General features: G+C 53.2%; 2 protein-coding genes across 2 annotated transcripts in view; one reads left to right on the forward strand and one right to left on the reverse strand.

The window, feature by feature from the left end:
- Positions 1–2: 2 nt before the first annotated feature.
- Positions 3–2,119, forward strand: MRM3 (mitochondrial rRNA methyltransferase 3; the record flags this gene model as incomplete). Its single annotated transcript, XM_041482729.1, has 4 exons — positions 3–151; positions 681–925; positions 1,199–1,366; positions 1,530–2,119. Coding segments are annotated over 4 exons (1,098 nt in total), but the record flags the coding sequence as incomplete, so codon positions are not given.
- An 855-nt stretch (positions 2,120–2,974) lies between these two features.
- Positions 2,975–19,711, reverse strand: part of NXN (nucleoredoxin) — a 46,811-nt gene continuing 30,074 nt past the window's right edge. The window contains exons 2-8 of the mRNA XM_041482914.1: positions 16,410–16,527; positions 14,935–15,068; positions 14,492–14,592; positions 13,989–14,095; positions 8,923–9,102; positions 6,249–6,373; positions 2,975–4,156 (exon numbers count right to left, since the gene is read on the reverse strand). Of these exons, the coding sequence (XP_041338848.1) occupies positions 3,974–4,156; positions 6,249–6,373; positions 8,923–9,102; positions 13,989–14,095; positions 14,492–14,592; positions 14,935–15,068; positions 16,410–16,527 (948 nt within the window). The 3' untranslated portion in view covers positions 2,975–3,973. The remainder of the gene's footprint in view (positions 4,157–6,248; positions 6,374–8,922; positions 9,103–13,988; positions 14,096–14,491; positions 14,593–14,934; positions 15,069–16,409; positions 16,528–19,711) is intronic.

Genomic DNA, 19,711 nt, shown 5'->3' on the forward strand with positions numbered 1-19,711 from the left:
GGGTGCGGGCGCTGCGGCGGAGCCCCGTGCGGGTGCTGCAGCCGCAGAGCCCCGCCGAGCCGCCGCCGTCGCCTCCGCCCGCCGTGGAGCGCGGCGCGGCCGCGAAGGGGCTGTGGTACGAGAAGGCGGCGCCCGGGGACCGCAGGCTGGGGTGAGCGCGGGGAGCGGGACCCGGCCGGGCTGAAGGTACCGGGAGGGTACCGGGGAATTGTTGGGGTGGAAGAGAGATTAAAGCCCGTCCTGTACCACCCCTTGCGTGGGCAGGGACACCTTCCCACAGACCAGGTTGTCCAAGCATCATCCAGCCTGGCCTTGGACATTTCCAGGGATCCAGAGGCAGTCACAGCTGTACTGGTGTCATGGATTGACCTGTGCCAGGGCCTCAGCACCCTCACAGGGCATTCCTCCCCAGTATCCCGTCTAATCCTGCCCTCTGGCAGTTTAAAGCCATTCCCCGTTGTCCTGGCACTCCAGGCCCTTGTTGCAGTCCTTCACCAGCTCTCTTTCAGGTGCTGAAAGGTGCTCTGAGGTCACCCCAGAGCCAGCTCCTTTCCTCCCAGGACAGATCATCCCTCAGGTCACCTTTGTGACCTCCCAGAGAAGCTCTCAGGGGCTGATGAAGGTCAGACTAAAGGTGTTGTGAACATCACAGCCACATTCTCTGAATAATTTCTCCACAGAAAAGTGGTGACTATCGCCAAGTCAAAGAAGTTTCGGGATAATCACGGGAAGGTTCTGCTGGAGGGGCACAGGCTGATCAAGGATGCACTGGAGGCAGGGGCTGTGCCACAGACACTCTTCTTCAGCACCGTGGGGCACCTGAAGCTGCTGCCTGAGGCAGAGATAAAACGAGCCAGCTTGGTTAAGGTGAAATTTGAAGACATTAAGACCTGGTCTGACCTCGTGACTCCTCAGGGGCTTCTAGGTAAGTTGCCTCTGAAACAGTTGCAACACTGCCCAAAGGAAAACTTTTCATATTTAGGATAATGACTCTCTTAATAATCTTTCCTTACACATAGCACTGCTGGAAAATAAGTTTTCCTTGCCAAGTGACAAACTCTGCTCAAACTTCCTTTAGGTGGTGTTTTTCCTAACACTTCCTCCAGCACATCTTTAGTGAGATTTGGGCCAGCTCTCTCAGAGCAGGCCTCTCCTTGGGGTGGGTCAGTCATAAACCTGTCACACTTCATTTCCTCAGGCATTTTTTCCAAGCCTGACCCTGCCAAGATGTCCTACCCTGCAGCTCAGCTCGCCAACTCCCTGCCACTGCTCCTCATCTGCGACAACATCCGAGATCCAGGAAACCTGGGCACTATTCTGAGATCTGCAGCAGCAGCAGGCTGTGAGAAAGTGCTGCTCACCAAAGGTAAGAGAAAAGTTTGAGTAGCCTGGGGGTAAGGCAGGGAACGAGGTGCTTGAAGATGTTCACCAAAGCTCCTAAGGAGTGGCTGGCATGGTTGGCTGCAGCTCTGAATCCCACCTTTGTGGGGATCCCTGTGCTGTCACTGTTTCTCCCTGTTTCTTCCCAGGCTGTGTGGATCCGTGGGAGCCAAAGGTGCTCCGTGCAGGCATGGGGGCTCATTTCCGTGTGCCCATCCTCGCCAGCCTGGACTGGGAATCTGTTCCCACCAACCTCCCTGCGGGCACCCAGGTCTGCGTGGCCGACAACAACGACCCCGGCGCTGCGGCAGGGAGCACATCCCTGCCCAGAGGGGCTGGCAGGGCTGGCTCTGCTCCTGTGAAATCCAGCCCCAAGGCTGCTCCTGAGCACGAGGATGAGGAGGGAGCAGCAGTCCCAGAGCTGGCTGCACAGCATTACTACGAGGACTGGGCACGGGCCCCGGTGGCTGTGGTGATCGGAGGGGAGACCCAGGGCCTGAGCCTGGCTGCACTGGGGCTGGCAGCCAGCACGGGGGGGAAGAGACTGCTCATCCCCGTGGTGCCAGGCGTGGACAGCCTCAACTCTGCCATTGCTGCTGGCATCGTGCTGTTCGAGGGCAAGAGGCAGCTGCTGTGGAGGCACAAGCAGGAGGATGGCAGGCAGAAGTTGCCCGTGCCAGGCTGAACTGTTTGGTTCCTTGCATTTGGTTCCTTGAGGGTTAATAAAAGAGCAGCTCGGGCTGTTTGGTTTGTAGTAAATGAGTATTTAAGGCTGGAGAGTGCTGGATTGAACGTGTGGCTTCCAGTGGATGTGGTGGCCACACGGTGATGCTAGAGAGAAGGGAAGGGCCGGGTAGCAGCGCTGGCCTCACCTCAGCCGCTCCCTCCCTGCTCCAGCCCTTCCATCCAGGAGATCCATGGAGACCTCAGATCCCTGTATGTGCTGGCCCAGCCAGGCTGCTGCTGACAGCCTGTGTCCTTCCCAGCCTGGCTGCTGGCTGTGGTTTTGGGTCACAAAGAGCAGATTGCTGCTGCCTGAACGGGTCCCGCCTGTGCTCCAACAATTCCTCCAACCCTGCCACGGCCAGGCTGGCCGGGGGTGGCTGTGCTGTGGGGTGTCCCAGCTCCAGCACTCCTGCCCACACTGCTGGGAGGGGCTGGGCTGCTCCTGGAACTGCTCCCCAGTCAGTTCATCACTGCTGGACAGGGGAACCCCTGAAACGTGCAAAACACAGCCTGGGTTTATACAGGCCGAGCTGGCGGCAGTTCCCAGCTCCCGGCAGGGCGGGAAGCTGCAGCAGGATAAAAGAGGAGGCCGTAATCCTGCCATGGCTGACTAATGAGCTGAAAGGGAGAAGCAGTGGCTTGCACAACACGGGCTATTCAGGTTGGGAACGCCCCAGTGGCTGCCAAAGGGCTCCCTCCCTCCTGGGGAGCTCCGGCCAATGCCAGCACAGCAGCACAGGCCGGGGCTGTGTGAGCCCAGGGGGATCACACAATTCCTGGAGCCACCTATCCATGGGGTCGGGCTCCTCTTCCCCCACACAGGTTTCCTCTCTCTGAGGACACAGCAATCGGCACCTCCGGGACGAGGTCATTGTAACAGTTTTATTACAAAGTTCCAATCACCATGTACAGTTTTTACAATGTCACTTTTCAAGGGCTCGGCTGTGCTGCTTGGGTTAGGGAGGGAGGGTTTTTTTCTTACGGTTTGGGAGGGGGTTTTTTTGGTTATTTTTTTTAAAGAACAGCACCATTAACGGTGAGTTTGGGACACACCTACGAAAAACAGCTCAATCAACTAACACAGAGGGGAAAGGACAATTCATACCAGAGAGAGGGACGAGAGGGGACAGGGAGAGCACAAGGAATAGACAAAAGGTGAGGGCAGCCCGGTGGTGATCCTCCTCCTGGCTCAGAGTGGGAGGGACAGAGGGAATACCCACCCATGGCAGGGGGATGGACCCTGACACAACAGCCAGCGCTGCCTAAGGCTGTCGGTGCTTGGAGTGGGGGGTGGAAAACCCACAAGGGAAGGTCTCACCCCCAGGAGGAAGAGCTTGGCTGTGCTGTGGTCTTTCAGAGGTTGTCAGCAGTTAAGACTTTGTCTTGGCCTTGTCAGGGCACTTTCGTGGGAGAGAAAGAACTGGCCAGGGGCGATGGGGACAGTTTCCTTATTGCTTCCTGGAAGTCATTTAGTCAGCAGGGGTGGTGAGAAAGAAAAGAAGGGGGGGAGGAGAAAGAAAAGAGCCCCAAGAACCCCACCCACTGCCTGATGCATACGTTGGGAAGAACACCATGCAAAAAGATTTGCCTGCTAGCTAGTGCCATGTATAAAATAATGATACGGTAACAGTTCTGGCCTGGTTATTAGAGAATATATCACCATGAAGCACAAGCGAAGTCTCCAAACGCCAACAACTCCCTGCTGAAAGTGCATCTCAAGGAGTTTGCTTAGGAGAAGGATTCACTGCGTAAAACAAGGCACCACAAGAAGGTTGGATACTGGGTCGGGCGTGAGGACACGCTGGAGAATCCACAAGCGGCGGAAGAGAGACCTAGTTTTAAATAACGTCTGTTGGCACAGGGCCCCTTAGATGGGCTCGGGTTTTAGCTTGTCTGCTAAAAAGTCGCTGACAAAGGCTTCCACGATTTCAGGTGTGATCTCCTCCACATCCATCACGTACTTGGCCCGGGCTGACATGTCCAGGATGGTGAGCAGGGGTGCAGCCTCGGGCAGGTTGGTGTAATCCCGCAGGGAGTCGGTCATGTCGTCCTGGAGGCCAAAAGGAGAAGGACAAAGGAGTCAACAGCAGAGCCAGGAGAGCAGGAGCAGTTTGCTGCTGCCACAGTGGATCCCAAGAGGCTGGGCCTTGCACCAGCACTGCAGTACCACCAGCATACAGGCAATACCCATCTTGGTTCCTGCTCTGCTTGTGGTTTGCGTCAAAACCAAACTGGGTTGGTTTATCCCAGGCTGGAATGGGACATACACTCCTCCAACCCAGAGGCACTGCTTCCAGACTGACCTGCTGTCCCCAGAGCCTCTGGGACATCCACAGTTCAAAGAACTGGGGACAAGTGCTGAATGTGGGGACTGCCAGCTCTGCCAGCACAGCCACGGCCTCGCTGCTCACCAAGGGTGGGTACCAAAGGGACCCAAGTGCATGCCCAGAACAAAGCAAAGAACGGGAACGGGATGAAGACTTGTGCTTTGAGCCAACGATGAGACCCCACCAGCAGGTCCCCGTGTCTGGGCACACACAGCAGCAGCAGGCTGCTTGCAGGGGGAGAGGACTGCCCTCCCCTCACCCAAGCAAGGCTCAGCTCTGGGCAAAGGCAATAATTTATCCCTCCCAAGGCTGCGGGATGCAAAGAGCCGGCGCTGGCGCGATTCATCACCGAGCCCACAATGCGCCGCACCCGCAGCGGGGCGTTCCTGCGCGCCCCTTCCGAGGGGCAGGAATGGAATCCATCCACCTGGTTGGCGGCCGGGGCTCTGCAGCGCGTGGCGGCAGCGCTGGGGAGCTCGGCTCGCGCCTCCCCTTCCTTTGCAGGGGTTTCTGGCGCAGCTGGACCACGTGGCTGGAAGGGCCAGCAGGGCTGGGCTCGTCGCCTCAACCGCCCCCCACCCAGGTGTCGGGACGCCTCATCCTTTATTTACAAAGGCACCAAGGAATATTTTTAATCAATGCAAAATCGGTCCAGACGGTGCTGGGAGAGCAATGGGAGGCGCCTGCTCCGGCCATGGCCGGGCTGCTTTGTGCGTGGGGGCCAGCGGAGCCCCGGGGCCAGCGCTCCCGGCTATTGAGGTGACGGATGAATGGGATGTGCCGGACGCTCCCCATTCTTCGGGCCGGCCGCCGCAGGGCCGTCGGGAGCTGCATGAATAGCAGCAATGTTTCAGCTACAGCCGGCAAGCCAGGCTCTGGGGGAGGGGGGAAGGTCCCAGACCCTCCCAAAATAGCCCTTTCCAACAAGGGACTTATTCAAGGGTGCAGGGCTGAGCTGGGATGCTCAGAGACCCGTTACGGTGGTGGGAGCGGGAGCGGCTGCACACAGGGGCCCAGGGGGCTGTGGGAGGTGGCAGTGGGGGCCTGGCTGGCTGGGGGGGCCTGGGTGTGGCAGTGGGGACCCTTTTGTCACAGGGCGGCTCCGGAGGGCTCCGCGCATGGAACGCTGCGGCTGTGACGTGGGCGTGCGGGGACGGAGCAGGCGCAGCGGCTGCCACCTGCCCAGGCCCTGAGCAGTGATGTGGGAGGGGAACTGCAGGCCTGGGGGTGCTGGGAGCTTTTTTGACACAAAACCTTAGTTTGCCAGAGTGCAGCAAGGCAAAGTGTCTGTGCAGGGGAAAGGGAGGCCAGAAGTCCTCCAGTTTTCCCATTTCCCATTCACTCCAGCACATCTTTGACTCAGAGCACTGCAGCCTGCACATGCCTCAAATACCATCCCAGCCAAGAAAAACACGGTCAGCTCAGGGAAACAGCCAAAATTTCACTGGCTGGGCCAGGCTGAAACTCAAACCCTGTTCCTCTTCCCCTGCCCAGCCACTTTCCTGCCTGCACAGCCTCAGGGTTGAGCAGGCAGCAGCCCCAGCATGGCAGCTCCACTCCCTCCCACTGCCCCACTCTGCCTGTCCCTCTCCCACCTTTTGGAGCATCTCTGAGCAAACCCTTTGCTAGAAGTAATATCCAGCAAGGAGAGCACAAACTGAGCCAGGCCTCAAGTCTGGCTTTGCTCTGTGCTGCCTGACATCTGCAGTAGCTCCGTGCCTCAGTTTACCCCCTGAACAACAACAACAGCAGTACCCAACTCAGCTCAGTCCCCATACCCAGCAGGACACAGCCCTGTGCTCTCCTCTCACTTACCTCACCCGCCACAAAGAAGAGCAACGGTGCCTCCTCCTCTTTGGCTTTGTACTTGGCTATGATTTTTTCAGCTATGGGCTGAATCAGTTGTTTCGCCGCCTCCGACTCCCCGTCATCCTCTGAATCTGCAGGGTACGGGGTTGTGGAGACAAAACAAAAGGAGGCAAGGCAAAAAAAGGAAGTTAGGATCAAAGGATGCAAACGGGCCACGCGCTGGCAGCTCTGTCCCATGGCAGCACCACGCAGGAAGCCGGAGCCCGGATGCGCCCACGGACTTCAAAGGCTCTGGAGGAATCAGGGAGCAGCTGAAATGCACTGCAGGGAAACACCGAACTGAAGAGCAACTCCTGCTCCCCAGATACTCCACTGCTCGCTCCCTGGTGCTGTTGGTGATGTGCAGGGACAAACAGGCACAAAAAAGCTGCTGTGTGGTTCGAGCATGTTTTGAAGACCAAACAAAGGCACTGATCTGAGGCTGCTGCCACCCCTGCTCGTCACCCACTGTCCCTCTGCCTCGGGATGGCTGAGCTGCAGCTTTACTGCTCCAGTCTCAGCGCTGTGAAGGCAGCTTTGATTTGACAGAGGTAGGGCAGAAAGAGATGGCAGCATCAATCAAAAGCCAGCCACCACTGAAGTTCAAATAGTGAGCTGGGAAGAGGAGAGTCTGTGTCCTTGGGAAGCGTGGAGATTAAAAGATTCCAATTCGGGGACAACTTTTAGGCATTAAAGGAAGAAAGCAGAAGAGAGCCCCTTGTCTCCTCTCGTGGTCCCTGATGTAACCACCACGACAGGCCCAGCCCCAGCTGGGACAAGCCATGCCCATGCCAGGAAAACTCTCTGCCCTTGCTTCACACATCCCTGTCCTCCTCTCTGGCTTCTCCAAGCAAAGCAGGAGATTCCAGAGATGCTGCACGCTGGATTTCAGGGTCTGTCCTGCGTGCAGGGCAGTGATAAATACACCGAGCTGCGGGGTGTCTGCAGGGATTGCTCTTCCTACAAACATCAGCTGCTGGCAGCGCTCCAGGCAGCCCTGCACACTCTGGCTAACCCAGCCCTAACCCCTCTGGGGAAGGAGGTACATCAGTCAGGATTTATTCAGCACCAGCACTTGCTAAGCCTGCCTTCTTGTGGGGATGTTGCTGCCTGTGCAATGCAGGCACTGGTCTGCTGGGGGGTCTCCCAGCAAGACAAAGCTGGCCAGGAGCCCCCATTCCCAGTGCCTGCCTTGCTGCAGCACCAGCTGCCTCTCTGCCCCAGCACATCACTGGTGGGTTTCATCATGACCATCCACCCCCAAAAGCACCGAGCAAGAGCCCCAGCTGTTCTCCCCTGATGAGCTGTTTGCAGCAAGGTGATAGAAAAACTTTGCTCAGAGCAAGATAAAAATAACTCTTTCCAGAGGCCTGCAGCGCCAGCCCCAATCCATCAGGCTTGGCGTGGCCAGCCGGTCCTTCCCGTGTGAGGAGAGGATTTTTGGCTCTGTGCTCACATCCCCTGCTGGGCTCTGCTGAATAAATAACCAGGGTCAAAAGGAAATCTGAAAGGGAAGAAGGAAAGGAGCGAGGGCCATGTTATCAGAGCTGCAGAGGAGTGTGTGCTGCTCACAAAGGGCACACGAGGAAGCGGGACATGAGCCCTGCCCTGGGCCAGGCACAGCACCAGCAAGGCAAGGGGGGCTTCTTCAGCACACCCCCCAAACTCCACACAGGGGACAGCTGCACCCCCTCAAGAGCCCAGGACCCCTCAATTCCCTCCCTGGGATATTGTGGGCACTCCAGTGCTGCCCACCCAGGGCTCAGCCTGCAGCACAGCTCATCCCAACCATGCCCTTTCCTGAGTTGTGTCCATTGCTGGCAGGGAAGCAATGAAGAATGAGCCATCTGTAGCTCTAGGCCTGTTTCTACTGCAGATAAGCTTCATGTGTGGGTTAGCAGTGAAAGGACAGGAACTTTGGGGAAAAACTTGCCCTGTCCTGCAGCCAGGGGAATTGGGGAAATCAAGAACCAGCAGAGCATGAAAGGATGCTCTGACTGTCACAGCCCTGCTCAGCTATTGGGGAAATCAAGAACCAGCAGAGCATGAAAGGATGCTCTGTCACAGCCCTGTTCAGCCCAGGGACTCAAGCCCTGAGCTTCAAGCACAGATCTATAATCCCTTGCACAGACACTTCTCCTGACTCCTCTGTAACATCACATGTGCCTGAAGTCCCTGCTCCAGAAAGGCTTTTCCCATCTCCACCACCACCAGCTGTGACAGTGTATTTCTCGTACTCCCAACAGCTCATCAGCATTCCTATCCACAGCCACCACCACACCTTTGTTATGACAGCTCCTCTGTGCTGCCAATCGCTGCTCCACTGCATCCCAGGGTGGTGTGCGGGAGCTGCAGGAGCCCCGTGGGCACACCAGGCTCTGGCAAACCCCTGTGAGCTGCTGTGGTACAGGAAAGGGGCTAAAGGGCTTCCACAGGGAGCTCTCTCCCCCCACTGGCCTTTCTTCCTGCACACAGTGATGGAAAATGGAAATGGAAGTGATATCCCTTCCCAGGGTGGGACCTTGTCATCACCAGAAGCAGGTTCCCAGACCCGTGGCCAGCTCTAGCCAAGCTGGCAGGCTGCCCAGCCCCCTTCCCCAGCACAGGCTCTGCTGTCACAGCAGGGATGCTCCATCCATACCTACAAAGAGAACGAGGCAGGGGCCCTCATTCAGCTGCACGGCGTTGGAGTCTGTCAGCTCCAGCACAGGCTTGGGGTGCCAGGGGAACTCGCGGCACTCGACGTCGTTCAGCACCTCCACCCTGCCCTGCCGCGTGATCACCTCTCCCTTGGGGTCCAGGACGATGAGAGTGGGGATGCCTGCAATGGAAAAAAACAGAGAGGGGGATCAGCCAAAGCATGAATGACCAGCAAGGGTGTGGGGAGAAAGGCCTTTTCCTATGGCCTGTGGCTCTGGCAGGAGCCCAGCAAGCCTCCTGCCTCTGCGCACCTCGCCCAGTGGGGATCCAGCTCCCTGGATCCTGTTTCCGTCCTACACAGCACTGTGATTCAGGAGCCAGAGCAGGAAGCTGGCAGACAGCTCTGGCATTGCCTGCCTCTCCCTGCCCAGCTGCTGTCTGGTGCCCACGGATGCAAATCCCACCATACTATCCAGGGACCCTCCCTCTTGCACCACCATCCCAGTGCCCAGAAGTGGCTGCCTCTGGAAGAGCCCAATTCCCAGGAACTCACAAGGCCTGCAGACAGCAGTGGCCAGGAAGCAGGGTGTGTTCCTTCCCAGAAGAACACCATGTATTTTTGCCCCCACAGCCCTCCAGCACTCTGCACTAATGGCCCAGCCATTTCCACAGCACGTCCCTCTGGAGACTAACAGAGCTGTGCAGGAATGTCCAGGTCTACAGGATCCTGGCAGGATGTGGCTGTGGGGATATCCAGGGATGGTCTGGCCCTTGGGAAAAAGCAGCATTTTGCCCTGAGCTATGGGGCTGAAAAGTTCAGTCATAAAGGAGAAGCTTTGTACAGGAGGTGAACAGAGTTGCAGCACAGACACAGCACAAGCCACAAATCAAATGTCACTGTCAGTGGGGCAGGTTGGCCATCAGCTGGTGACCATCCCATCTGATAAAGCACCGGCTTTCCGGCCACAAAACAGCCACGGGTGGGTCAGCAGGAGTGGCTCACGTTGGTGACTTCATCTGGAAAGCACACCATTCCTCTGTCATCAGCGAGACAAAGAAACATCCCACAAGGAAGGAAGAGGGGACAGCGGGATCGGGCCCAAGGGACAAATGAAGTGACCAACGTTAGTGCCAAGTGCTGCTGTCACTGCTCATCACCTGGGCTTTGCCCTGCTCCCTCTGCAGCATCTCCTTCACCCAGCAACACCCCTGGCAAGCTGAGGCAACTCAAACACTCCTGCCCTTCATCCCAAGGTTCATTTTAAAGCTCATTCCTCAGAAATTCCCTGCAGAGCCCTTCCCTGAGCAGGGGGCACACAGCGCGTGTGCCGCTGCCAGGCTGCTGGCACCGTGCACTCCCGTGTTTGTCCAACAGTGAGTTACTCACAAACCTTCTGAATCGGAGGCATTTCTCTAGGAAATACTCGGCCATCTGTGTGTCCCAGCCTGCCTGCAGGTCCAGGCGAGCGGCCGCATTCCCGGCATTCCAGCCCGGCGCATTCCTGCCTGCGCTGGGGCTGGTGCTAAGCAGCAGTGCAGGAACCCGCCCAATGGCTGAGCCTGCAGATCCTTAGGGTACGCCAAGAAAATCATTTTGTATCACAAAAAGGCTTATTCATTACCTGCTGGTAATTCAGTGTAGCCCCAGGGCAGGGATGGGTTAAACAGACTGGAAGGAATTGGGAAATCTCAAACTGGCCCTGCCCTCACAGGCACAAAGTGCTACTGACACCAGGAGAAGCACTGGATTGGGATTTTGGTCCTTTTAGGATTGCCAACCCCACCCCAAACGCCTGTTTTTCCATCCATTTCCATCCATGATACATGAGGGACAGGCTTCTCAGGTCATCAGTCAGCCTGAGCAGCACTCCCAGGCAGAGGTTTCAAATAAGCTTTGCTGATCTGGGAAAATTAAGGGCTCCATTTAGACACAGATTGCTGTGATTCTGCAGCTATCAAGGATTTCATCCGCTATTCAAAGCATTCCTTTAGACTTCATCTAATTTGCATATGCAGATGACCCCCACCCTCCCCCCCAATACCACTGAACTTCCAACTGCACATACAAAACTGAATCAGAAAACAGAATGTTTTTAAAGATAATTCCCATCCCCATCTCCTCAGGTCACCTTTGTGACTACTCCTCTAAAAGACACACCCTGTTTCCAGGGGACACAGACCTGCAGGACCAAGGAAACCATCCTTAATGTTATTCACACCTGCTAACCCAAATAATTCCCCCTCCCCACTCATCCCAGCCACTATTTGTTATTTTAGTTCCTTTTGGGGGATTTGGTAATTGCCTTAAGTCATAACACCAGAATTTACTTATCAAGAAGAATCAGCGATCAGACACTGCAATGAATATTGTATAAGCTTGGATGAGAATTAGCATAGACAGCCTTGGTTGGATTTTATGCACTAGAAAATGGATTTGGCTCCCACGGGGCCAGCATTTTATGAAAACACAGGGGCCAAATGGTTTGTTACCGAACCTGACAAGGCATTTACATATTTATATATTAAACCCCAGACCCGACATTGAAATCTCATCTGCATGAAGTCTGTTGGGTGAGTAATCACAACCTAAGTGAAGCAAACCCCACTCCAACCACAGCACAGGTGGTGCATTTCATTGCTGTTTTTTCACTCTTTCAGAAGAAAGCTCCAGAAATCTCCTGTAGCAGTGATTTCCAGGCTGTGAGGGTGACCTGTGAGTGTCTGGGCTAAAGCATAGGGAAGGAGAGAAACCGTTTTTGGAAGGGATTGCAAATCCCAAAGAGACACCACAGAGTCCAGGGCGAATATTGGGGAACTCGTGAGATACACAACAACAAGGGGGGATTCCTATCAAAGCACCAAATTTATCACTGCTCCCCATCCCACTGGAAGGAGAGCTAAGGCCAGGAGATTTCACCCAGGGCAGGACTGGGAGCTGCCTGCACAAAGGGGAATTATTTCTAAGCAGCCACAACACAAGACATGACTCTTTCTCAGAACAGCACTGCACCCAGAAGTAATTTACTAGAGGTGGTAGGGTACAGCCTCTGAGTGCACATGAGTTATGAATAGAGGCATTCAAAGTAAACCCAAATAAAGGCCTATAACTCAACTTGCATTTTATACTGAGTTTTTAAAAGTTGTAGGAGCCAACACAGGACTAAATCAACAAGAGATTTGACTCTCTTGCTACTTTCCAATACTCAGGAACTTAAAGCAGACAGGGAAGACAAACTCTTGTGTTGTTTTAGTACCCAGCCTTCAAAAAACAGAGGGAAACCTCCTCATGCTGTGCTTACAACCCAAGCACCAGGATGGTAACCTGGACACTCTCACTGATCATAGGTGCAGCTCCAAAGAGAGCTTTCAGAGAGGCAGCATCAGAACCATGAGTGTGGGACATGCAGATGTGGTTACACAGATCTAATTTTTCATTTCAGTGGAATAACCTAATGTGGTGATGAGCAGAGCCCATGACATCCAGCTCTGTTTGCAGGAAGCTTTTGTCCCAGCTGGTGTGAAAAGCCTGACTGCAAACAGGCAGGCAGCCCCAAAATCTGCATGGAGCTGAGATTCAGGGACAGAGGAGGGATTGGGGTGTAGGGGAACAGCCAATATTTACATTTGCAGGTCGGCACACAACAAAGAGAGATACCTTTAAGAAGGCTGGAATTGTAGGGAAAGCTGTTGTAACTGTTTCCCTGGCTACAGCATGCCTGGTGCTCAAGTATCCATGTCTGGACACCTTATTTACAGAAAGTCCCAGTGAAACTGGCAGCAGTCCTGCAGCGCTGGGCTGAAACCAGCACTGGAGAGGGTTGTGAGTGGGCTGGGAAAAGACTGCTGAATTTGGAAAGCTCTCACCTCATGGGAAGGTCATTAAGCAGCGAACTGATGGCTATTTAAAGCAGGCTGATGGTTATTCTTGGGCTACGGTCAGGGACCAGGGCTGAGTGGCAGCACCTGAGCTCAAGGAGGGATTATTTCTCCTGTCACTCTTCCCAAAAGTCCTCGGCCTCCTTTGGCAAAACTCCTCCTTCCCTGCAGACCACATGAACATTCTGCCAGCTGCACCCACCTGGACAATATGAAGCTGAGTCAGGGGAGGTTTAGGTTGGATATCAGGAACAAATTTTTCACCCAGAGGGTGGTTGAGCACTGAAAGAGCCTCCCCAGGGAAGTGTTCACAGCACCAAACCTGTCTGAGTTCAAGAAGCATTGGGACAAAGCTCTCAGGCACAGGGTTGGATTGTTGGGTGTCCTACACAGGGCCAGGAGTTGGATCTATGATCCTGATGGGTCCCTTCCAACTCAGCATAATCTGATTGTCTGGCATCACACAGAAACAGATGAGGAACAGCCACATTGCAGCAGGACCCTTTAACCACAGGGAGAAACTATTTGTACATACATGAGATCTCCTCACCAGCCAGTCACCTTGGACACCTCTGTGCTGCAGTCTGTCCCCTGCAGGAACAAGGTGCCAGCCCCCAGGAAGGCTGCTGTGAGCTTTTATCATCTTTGTGACTCTTTGAAGCCACCCAGACACACAGAGTCTCTCCCTGCCCCTGTGAGCAGCCAGGGCTGCTGGAATTCTGGCACTGGCATGTACAGTAAAAGCAAAGCCATGGTTTATATCAAACACTCTCTCCTTTGTAATTCATGTCACTAACATAAACCAGATGCCATCTTCCTCAGCCCCTTCACAGAACGACGGTCTGCCTTTGCATTACATAAACCAGCAAGAAAATGAAATTTAAACCTTCAAGAAATAGCAAAAAAATAAATAAATCAGTAATTAGACAAAAAACATCCAAGCCAAAAACAGCTTCCAAGTTTCCAGGAAGAATTAGGTTGTTTATGGAAGTCCTGTTTCAACTAACAGCCTGCCTGGCAGGTGGTAGGAATGTGAGTTTGTGGAGAGCAGAAACATGAAGCGGCTCTGCCTGGGGCACTGTGCTTTGCTTTGCTGTTTTCTTGGTTTAGTTAAACAAGAGGAGACATTACAAATACTCAACAAAAGGAGGGGGGAGAAGGAGATCTGTGCCTCAGAGTGGCCTTTCCTACCTTGGATGCCGTAGAGTCGGTTCAGGCGTGACCGTCTGGCCTCGTCGGCGTAGGGCACGGCCACCCAGGGCATCTCACTGAAGTACTGCTTGAAGGAGTCCTCTGACCTGTGCAAGGGGAACAGGGCATGGCACGCAGAGCCCTCCACTTGCCAGGGCTCCTTCCTCATTAAAAACCTGGCTTGCAAAGCCCTTTATGCCTCCCACCAAAATCTATCAGCTGGGAGAGAGTTATACCAAATTTAAAGCCCTCAGTCCTTCATGAAGAAGTCCACTGTGTATTTTTCCCCAGTAAAATATTTCAAATTCTCCAGGGCATCTGAATGTCAACCCAGCTCGAGCATCCTTCAGACCCCAGAGCCACAAGGCACAAAGTGAACACAGACCTGCTCCTGCTGACCCCACTCTGCACTTCCCCACTGGGCAGAGGGAAAGGACTCAGGCAGCCTTTCTGATGCCACAGCCAACCTGCTCTGCCTGCACGGGGTGTCAGTGCTGCCTCACCTGTCTGCACTAACGAAGAGGATCTCAAACTTCTGGCCTGCCTCCTTGATTTTCCTGTAGGACTCCACCAGCACCCTCGTGAGGCTCCGGCACGGCGGGCACTGCAAAACACAAGCATAAGGAGGACATTGTCTCCTCCTCAGGACCAGCCCCACACCCAGCAGGGCCAGGTGACCCAGTGACCATGAACTGGTGTGACCTCATCTTTGCTGCAGTGCCTGAATGTGCCTGGGGTTTATGATCTGTAAGTTACCAACAAAACCTCTTCCACTTTCACAATCTGACCACTCTCCCCCTTACAGGGCCAGCTGAGGATGACAGGCCACTGCAGTGCTGATGATCAAAGCATCTTAAATTCTCTTAAATTCTTCAGCACCAGCCAGCCTGGGGTCTTTACTTTCCTGAGCCCACTCCAACTGCTCTGCACAGCACCTCCTACTCACCCAGTGTGCGGAGAAATAGACCCCGACGTGAGAGCCCTCCAAGGCACTGCTGTCCAGTGTCTGCCCATTGTTCCTTAGCAGAGGCCCAGCAACAACTTCACTGAAGGGTTTTGGCCCCCAAGGGAACTCCAGACCTGGGGAGGGGTCGGGATAGGGGTGGAAAGAAGATACAAGACAGTAATGTGTGCATGCAGCTTTTACAGATTCAGAAGGTTCTGCTAGAAAAAACATCCTATCTTCAGGATACAGGGGATCCTGTCTGAGGAACCCTGCTGGGGTTTAATCCCATCCAAGGGGGATGCAGAACACCTCAGCTGTGAGGCACCGCCACAGCCCTGCCCTGAGGTGAGGCAGCCAAGCTCTGCACTGCAGCCAGGGTCACCTCTTTCTCTCACCCAAGTCACAGCGCCTTCAGCTTGACAAAGCCTGCTCTGGTTTTGTGCCTGATGAGGAATCTTTTCCTTATCAACAGTGTTTATTTTAGCAAGAGAGGGCAAGGTGGTACCTGCTCAGGAATGCAGTCAGAACGTGTCCCTTGTGTTGATACTAACCATGTATTTTTACACGTATCCATACATGTCTTTATTTACAAACCTTAGCTATATATATGTAAAAGATGGTGTGTTTATATCCATATATCTCTATATAAATCTTACACTAACCCCCTGCACCCCAAAGCAAGCTGTGTGTGTACACACAAACATGCTCTGAATCATCTGCTGCCAGCTCCCAGAGCAATCAATCCATGTGTTCAGCCAGAGAGGAGGAAACATCACAGATGGCTCAGGCCACAACATGCTCCTGCTGCACAGCTCCTGCCACTGAATTAAAGACTCTGTCAGGATTTACTGCACTGAGAAACAATGAGCCAGTAATAAAAGAAATGGATGGACAACTACAGCAGATGACTGATCTGCAGGGTCTGTGAGTACAGGCACATTTGGGTTGGATTTTTTTTCCCAATTTGGCTCATTTGGGTTTTTTTTCCAAATTGGAGGAAGATGGATTTAACACCAACTCCCAGCACACCAAACCTCAGCAAGGGAGAATAGTAATATTTTTCTGTTTAATTTCTAAATAATGGGAAATGCATTATCCTGAGTGTGATGTCAGTAATAAAAGTCCCACTCAGTGTTCTGGAAGGATTCTGGGCCCTCATTCTGTCTGTCCATGTGCCTCCATCAGGGAAAAATCTAAACTTCATGTTTTAGTTAGCCTAACCTTTTCCTCATTAACACTCCAGACAAAAATCCTGGAGGGAAATTCTTTGTTCTTTTCAGTAAGCAAAACCAAAACACAAGATCTGGCAGGAATGATGCAGAAAATTTTACACCGAAAATAGCACAGTGATTTGAATAGTTAAGTATGACAATAGTTCTTTGTTCCTTCCCCACCCCAGGCCATTCAGAATGAACTGAGATGAAAAGGCAGCTGTGTGTCCATGTTTCTGTGGCACAGGGGACTCCAGGTCTTACCTTCAGGGTCATCTCGGATGACCAGGAGGCCGTTCCTGCAAACCACCTTCCCAGTGGAGGCATCGATAAATATTAGGGAAGGAATGTTGGAGACTCTGTACTTGTTCCACAGCTTCAGCTGTAAAAGAGATTGGAAGGGGAGATAAGGAAGGTAAACTTGGCTTCGTGAACAGGAAGATTTTGGAGCATTAGCATCTTTCAGAGCAGAGGTCAGAGGCAGGCACAGAAACAGAGCTGGTGCTTCAGGGATGAGTGTGAAGGAATGTGAAGAAGAGCTGCTGGGCCAGGGCCCAGAGAGACCCTCACCATCACCACCATCCCCTCAGGACCTCAGGTGAGAGCCCTGTGTGTCTCCCACTTGCTGTGGGCTTGCTTCTCCACAGGCAAAGCTTCTCCTCCTGCTGCTTTTACATCTTTGCAAGTAAAATGGGGATAACACTTGCCATGCTTTGAGCTCTTTGTTTAGAAGACATGGTAAGCACAAATACTTTTAATGCCACTGCTCTGAAACAATTTGTAATGCTTCCCTGGCTGTTTCCTCCCCTCCCATTTCCATGTTCATTAAACAAACCAGCAACCCCTGCCAAGACACAGCCAGGCTGAGCACAAGGCCAACACACAAAAAAATTACTCTTCTGTAACTGGGGCTTCCCAGGTTTGTTCCCAGGAGCTGATTAAGGGTTTTGATATCAGCCTGGGGGCCCAGCACATCCATCCTGCATTGCCAGCTTTGCAGGCTGATGGCCACATTTTGGGCATCCCAGTCTGGATGGACCTGTCTGCTGGCCACTACGTTTTGCAGAGAGCTCAGCTGTGCACAACATCGGGGACAGAGCCCTCTGGGTGTCACACACTCCTGGGCTCACGTTCCCCAGGATATGCTTCTGGCACAGGATAATTTAGAGCTCAATTCATGCACAGAAGCTGGCTGGGATGAGGAGGAACAGGACCAACAGCTGCTGGCACAGCCCAGCCTGCAGGTGTGGGCTGGCAGAGCTGCTCTCCCCACCATGCATGGAGGAGCTGCTGCCATCACCTCATTTTCCTTACATTTCTCCAAGCATTTCAATCCAAACAGCCCAGTGGTGAATTATCAAGCTCTCAAACAAAAGCCAAACCATAACCAAGAGCCAAATAGGGAAGGAAACTGATCTCCACCTTCCCCTAACATCAAGCTCTGCTCTGCAAAGCCCCTCGGGCTCCGTGTGTTTACAATGTGCTCCAGTTTGGAGAATAAAACCCAGGCACTGGAGAAGCACAGAAGGGGCCCACCAGTGTAAACCAGTACAAGAGCCAGAGAAACCATCATGTGCTGCTGCTTCCACCAGTATTTCAGGGAGAAACTGCACCCACGTGTTCCCAGAGGAAGAGCTCTGCAGATCACTGTCCCTGATTTGCAAAGAGAGGCAATCCCGTTTCCTGAGATGGGAATGATCTGGGGATGTAGAGAGAAGCAAGGTTTTGTGTCCTACCCCCCAGCCTTCCATTTCCAACAGACATATTAATGGATTCAAAAACCAAATGGCCTTGGGCATGAAAAGAATAAAGAAACTGTACTCAGTGCAAACCAGTCCCCTCACAATGACGGTGTTCAAACCACAGAAGGTAAAATCCACTTCTGTGAAGTTTAAAGGGTGGGGGAAAGCTCTTTATAAGGATCACAGGCATTTAACAGGGTGCTGCAAACAATAAGGAAATTACAACTAGCAATCGGATCGTTCTCTTTAAATAGTTGCTTACATTACACTTCATTTTGCCAAGTCCTTTGTATACAGAAGCAGCTCCCCCGGGGCATCACGGTGGGTCCTGGCAGTTTTGCTTGGCTGGGGAAGCAGCAGGGTCTGCACTTTGGAGCCAAAAGGCTGCATGGACTCACTGTGCTCAGAGGGATGGGGCTGGAACACCCCAGACAAGGGGATAACAGCAATCCAAACCTGCTCAAAGCACTGCAGCAAGCGTGGCATGGCTGGCTCCAGGCAGTCTATGAGGTCCAGCACATGTGGCAATTCTTGCCAACAGCTGGTCCTGGGTCTTCTCAGGAAGTGTAAACATTCAGGTCCCACTGGACCCAACTGCAGGCACTGCTCTTGGCTTCCCACACATCGATGGCACAGGCAATCTGCAATCCAGACACTCTGTCCCCATGAAATCAGGAGTTGCCACTTCTCACTCATCAGTGAGGGTGCACAGGAGAATGCCTCAAGCAAGCATCAAGCCAGGTGTGTGTCAAAAGGGTCAAAAAGCATCAAAAGAGGTCAATATGACATCTCTTGCTGCTGGGGCAGCACATCTATCACTGAGCTCTGAGACCTGAACCTGAAGAACATCATGTCAGGCTCAGTCACATCTTGGGTGAATGAGTAAAAGCAATTCAAATGGAAAGGTTTTACCCTGCACCTGTGCAAAAGCTCCCAGACACAGCCCACCAGCCCAGGTAACACCAAACTAAGTTTTAGAGCTTCATACAGGCTGATCAGCACTTCCTATTTTTAACAGATTTGCTGCCTGGGTTATCACTAAAATGCATCACACAACACCAATGAACAAACACAACTACTGCATAAAAAGCAACTGGAACTGGGTTGCCATTTGAAGCCTACTATAAAAGCCTTGAATTGGAAGTTAGTGGTCTCGATGCACTAACCATATTAATTCCATCCAGGAATGTGCTGTTTAAAGTGGGAGCAGTTTGGTTTGATGAGTCCCCTGCGAGCCAGGAAAGCTGATGGGGAATGAGAAACGCACGCGCCGCAGGAGGAGTGCCAGGTCTACCACAATTCCCACCACCCTGGCCCTCATCAGCCAGATTCCAGCCTTTCCAGAGCCTTTCAGACATTTGGGAAGGAAGCCTGATGGCTCCTTTTACTGCAGGTCGGACCTGAAGGAGCAGAACCTTGATAGGAAATGGGCTGGTTCATTTCAGCCAAGCTGAAGACAGCTCTCTATGGGATTCCCACGCTGTGCCATTATTTTGCACCTAAACTACAGCTCCCAGCAAGGACATCTGATCTCCACCTAAAACCACTGGGATGACCCAACCTGTCTTGTGGCAAACCATTGTGCTAGTTAGCTTTTCTCAGGGTAAAATGCCAAGGATTTGCACATGTGAAGGTTCTGCAAAAGGGACAAGCTCAGCTTACACCCACTGGTTGTGGTCCATGCAGGAAGGGAAATCCAGGAAAAAAAAGGCATCCCTGGTATGGGTACCTGCACAACCACACACCTCACAAAGGATTCTGTGTCAGGCTGGGTGTGGGATGCAGAAAGCAAATTACAACTTGCTGTGAGACTGCGGGCTGATG

This window comes from Pyrgilauda ruficollis, unplaced genomic scaffold (genome assembly GCF_017590135.1).
Source record: "Pyrgilauda ruficollis isolate IOZ18807 unplaced genomic scaffold, ASM1759013v1 scaffold59, whole genome shotgun sequence".
NCBI classification, from domain to species: domain Eukaryota; kingdom Metazoa; phylum Chordata; class Aves; order Passeriformes; family Passeridae; genus Pyrgilauda; species Pyrgilauda ruficollis.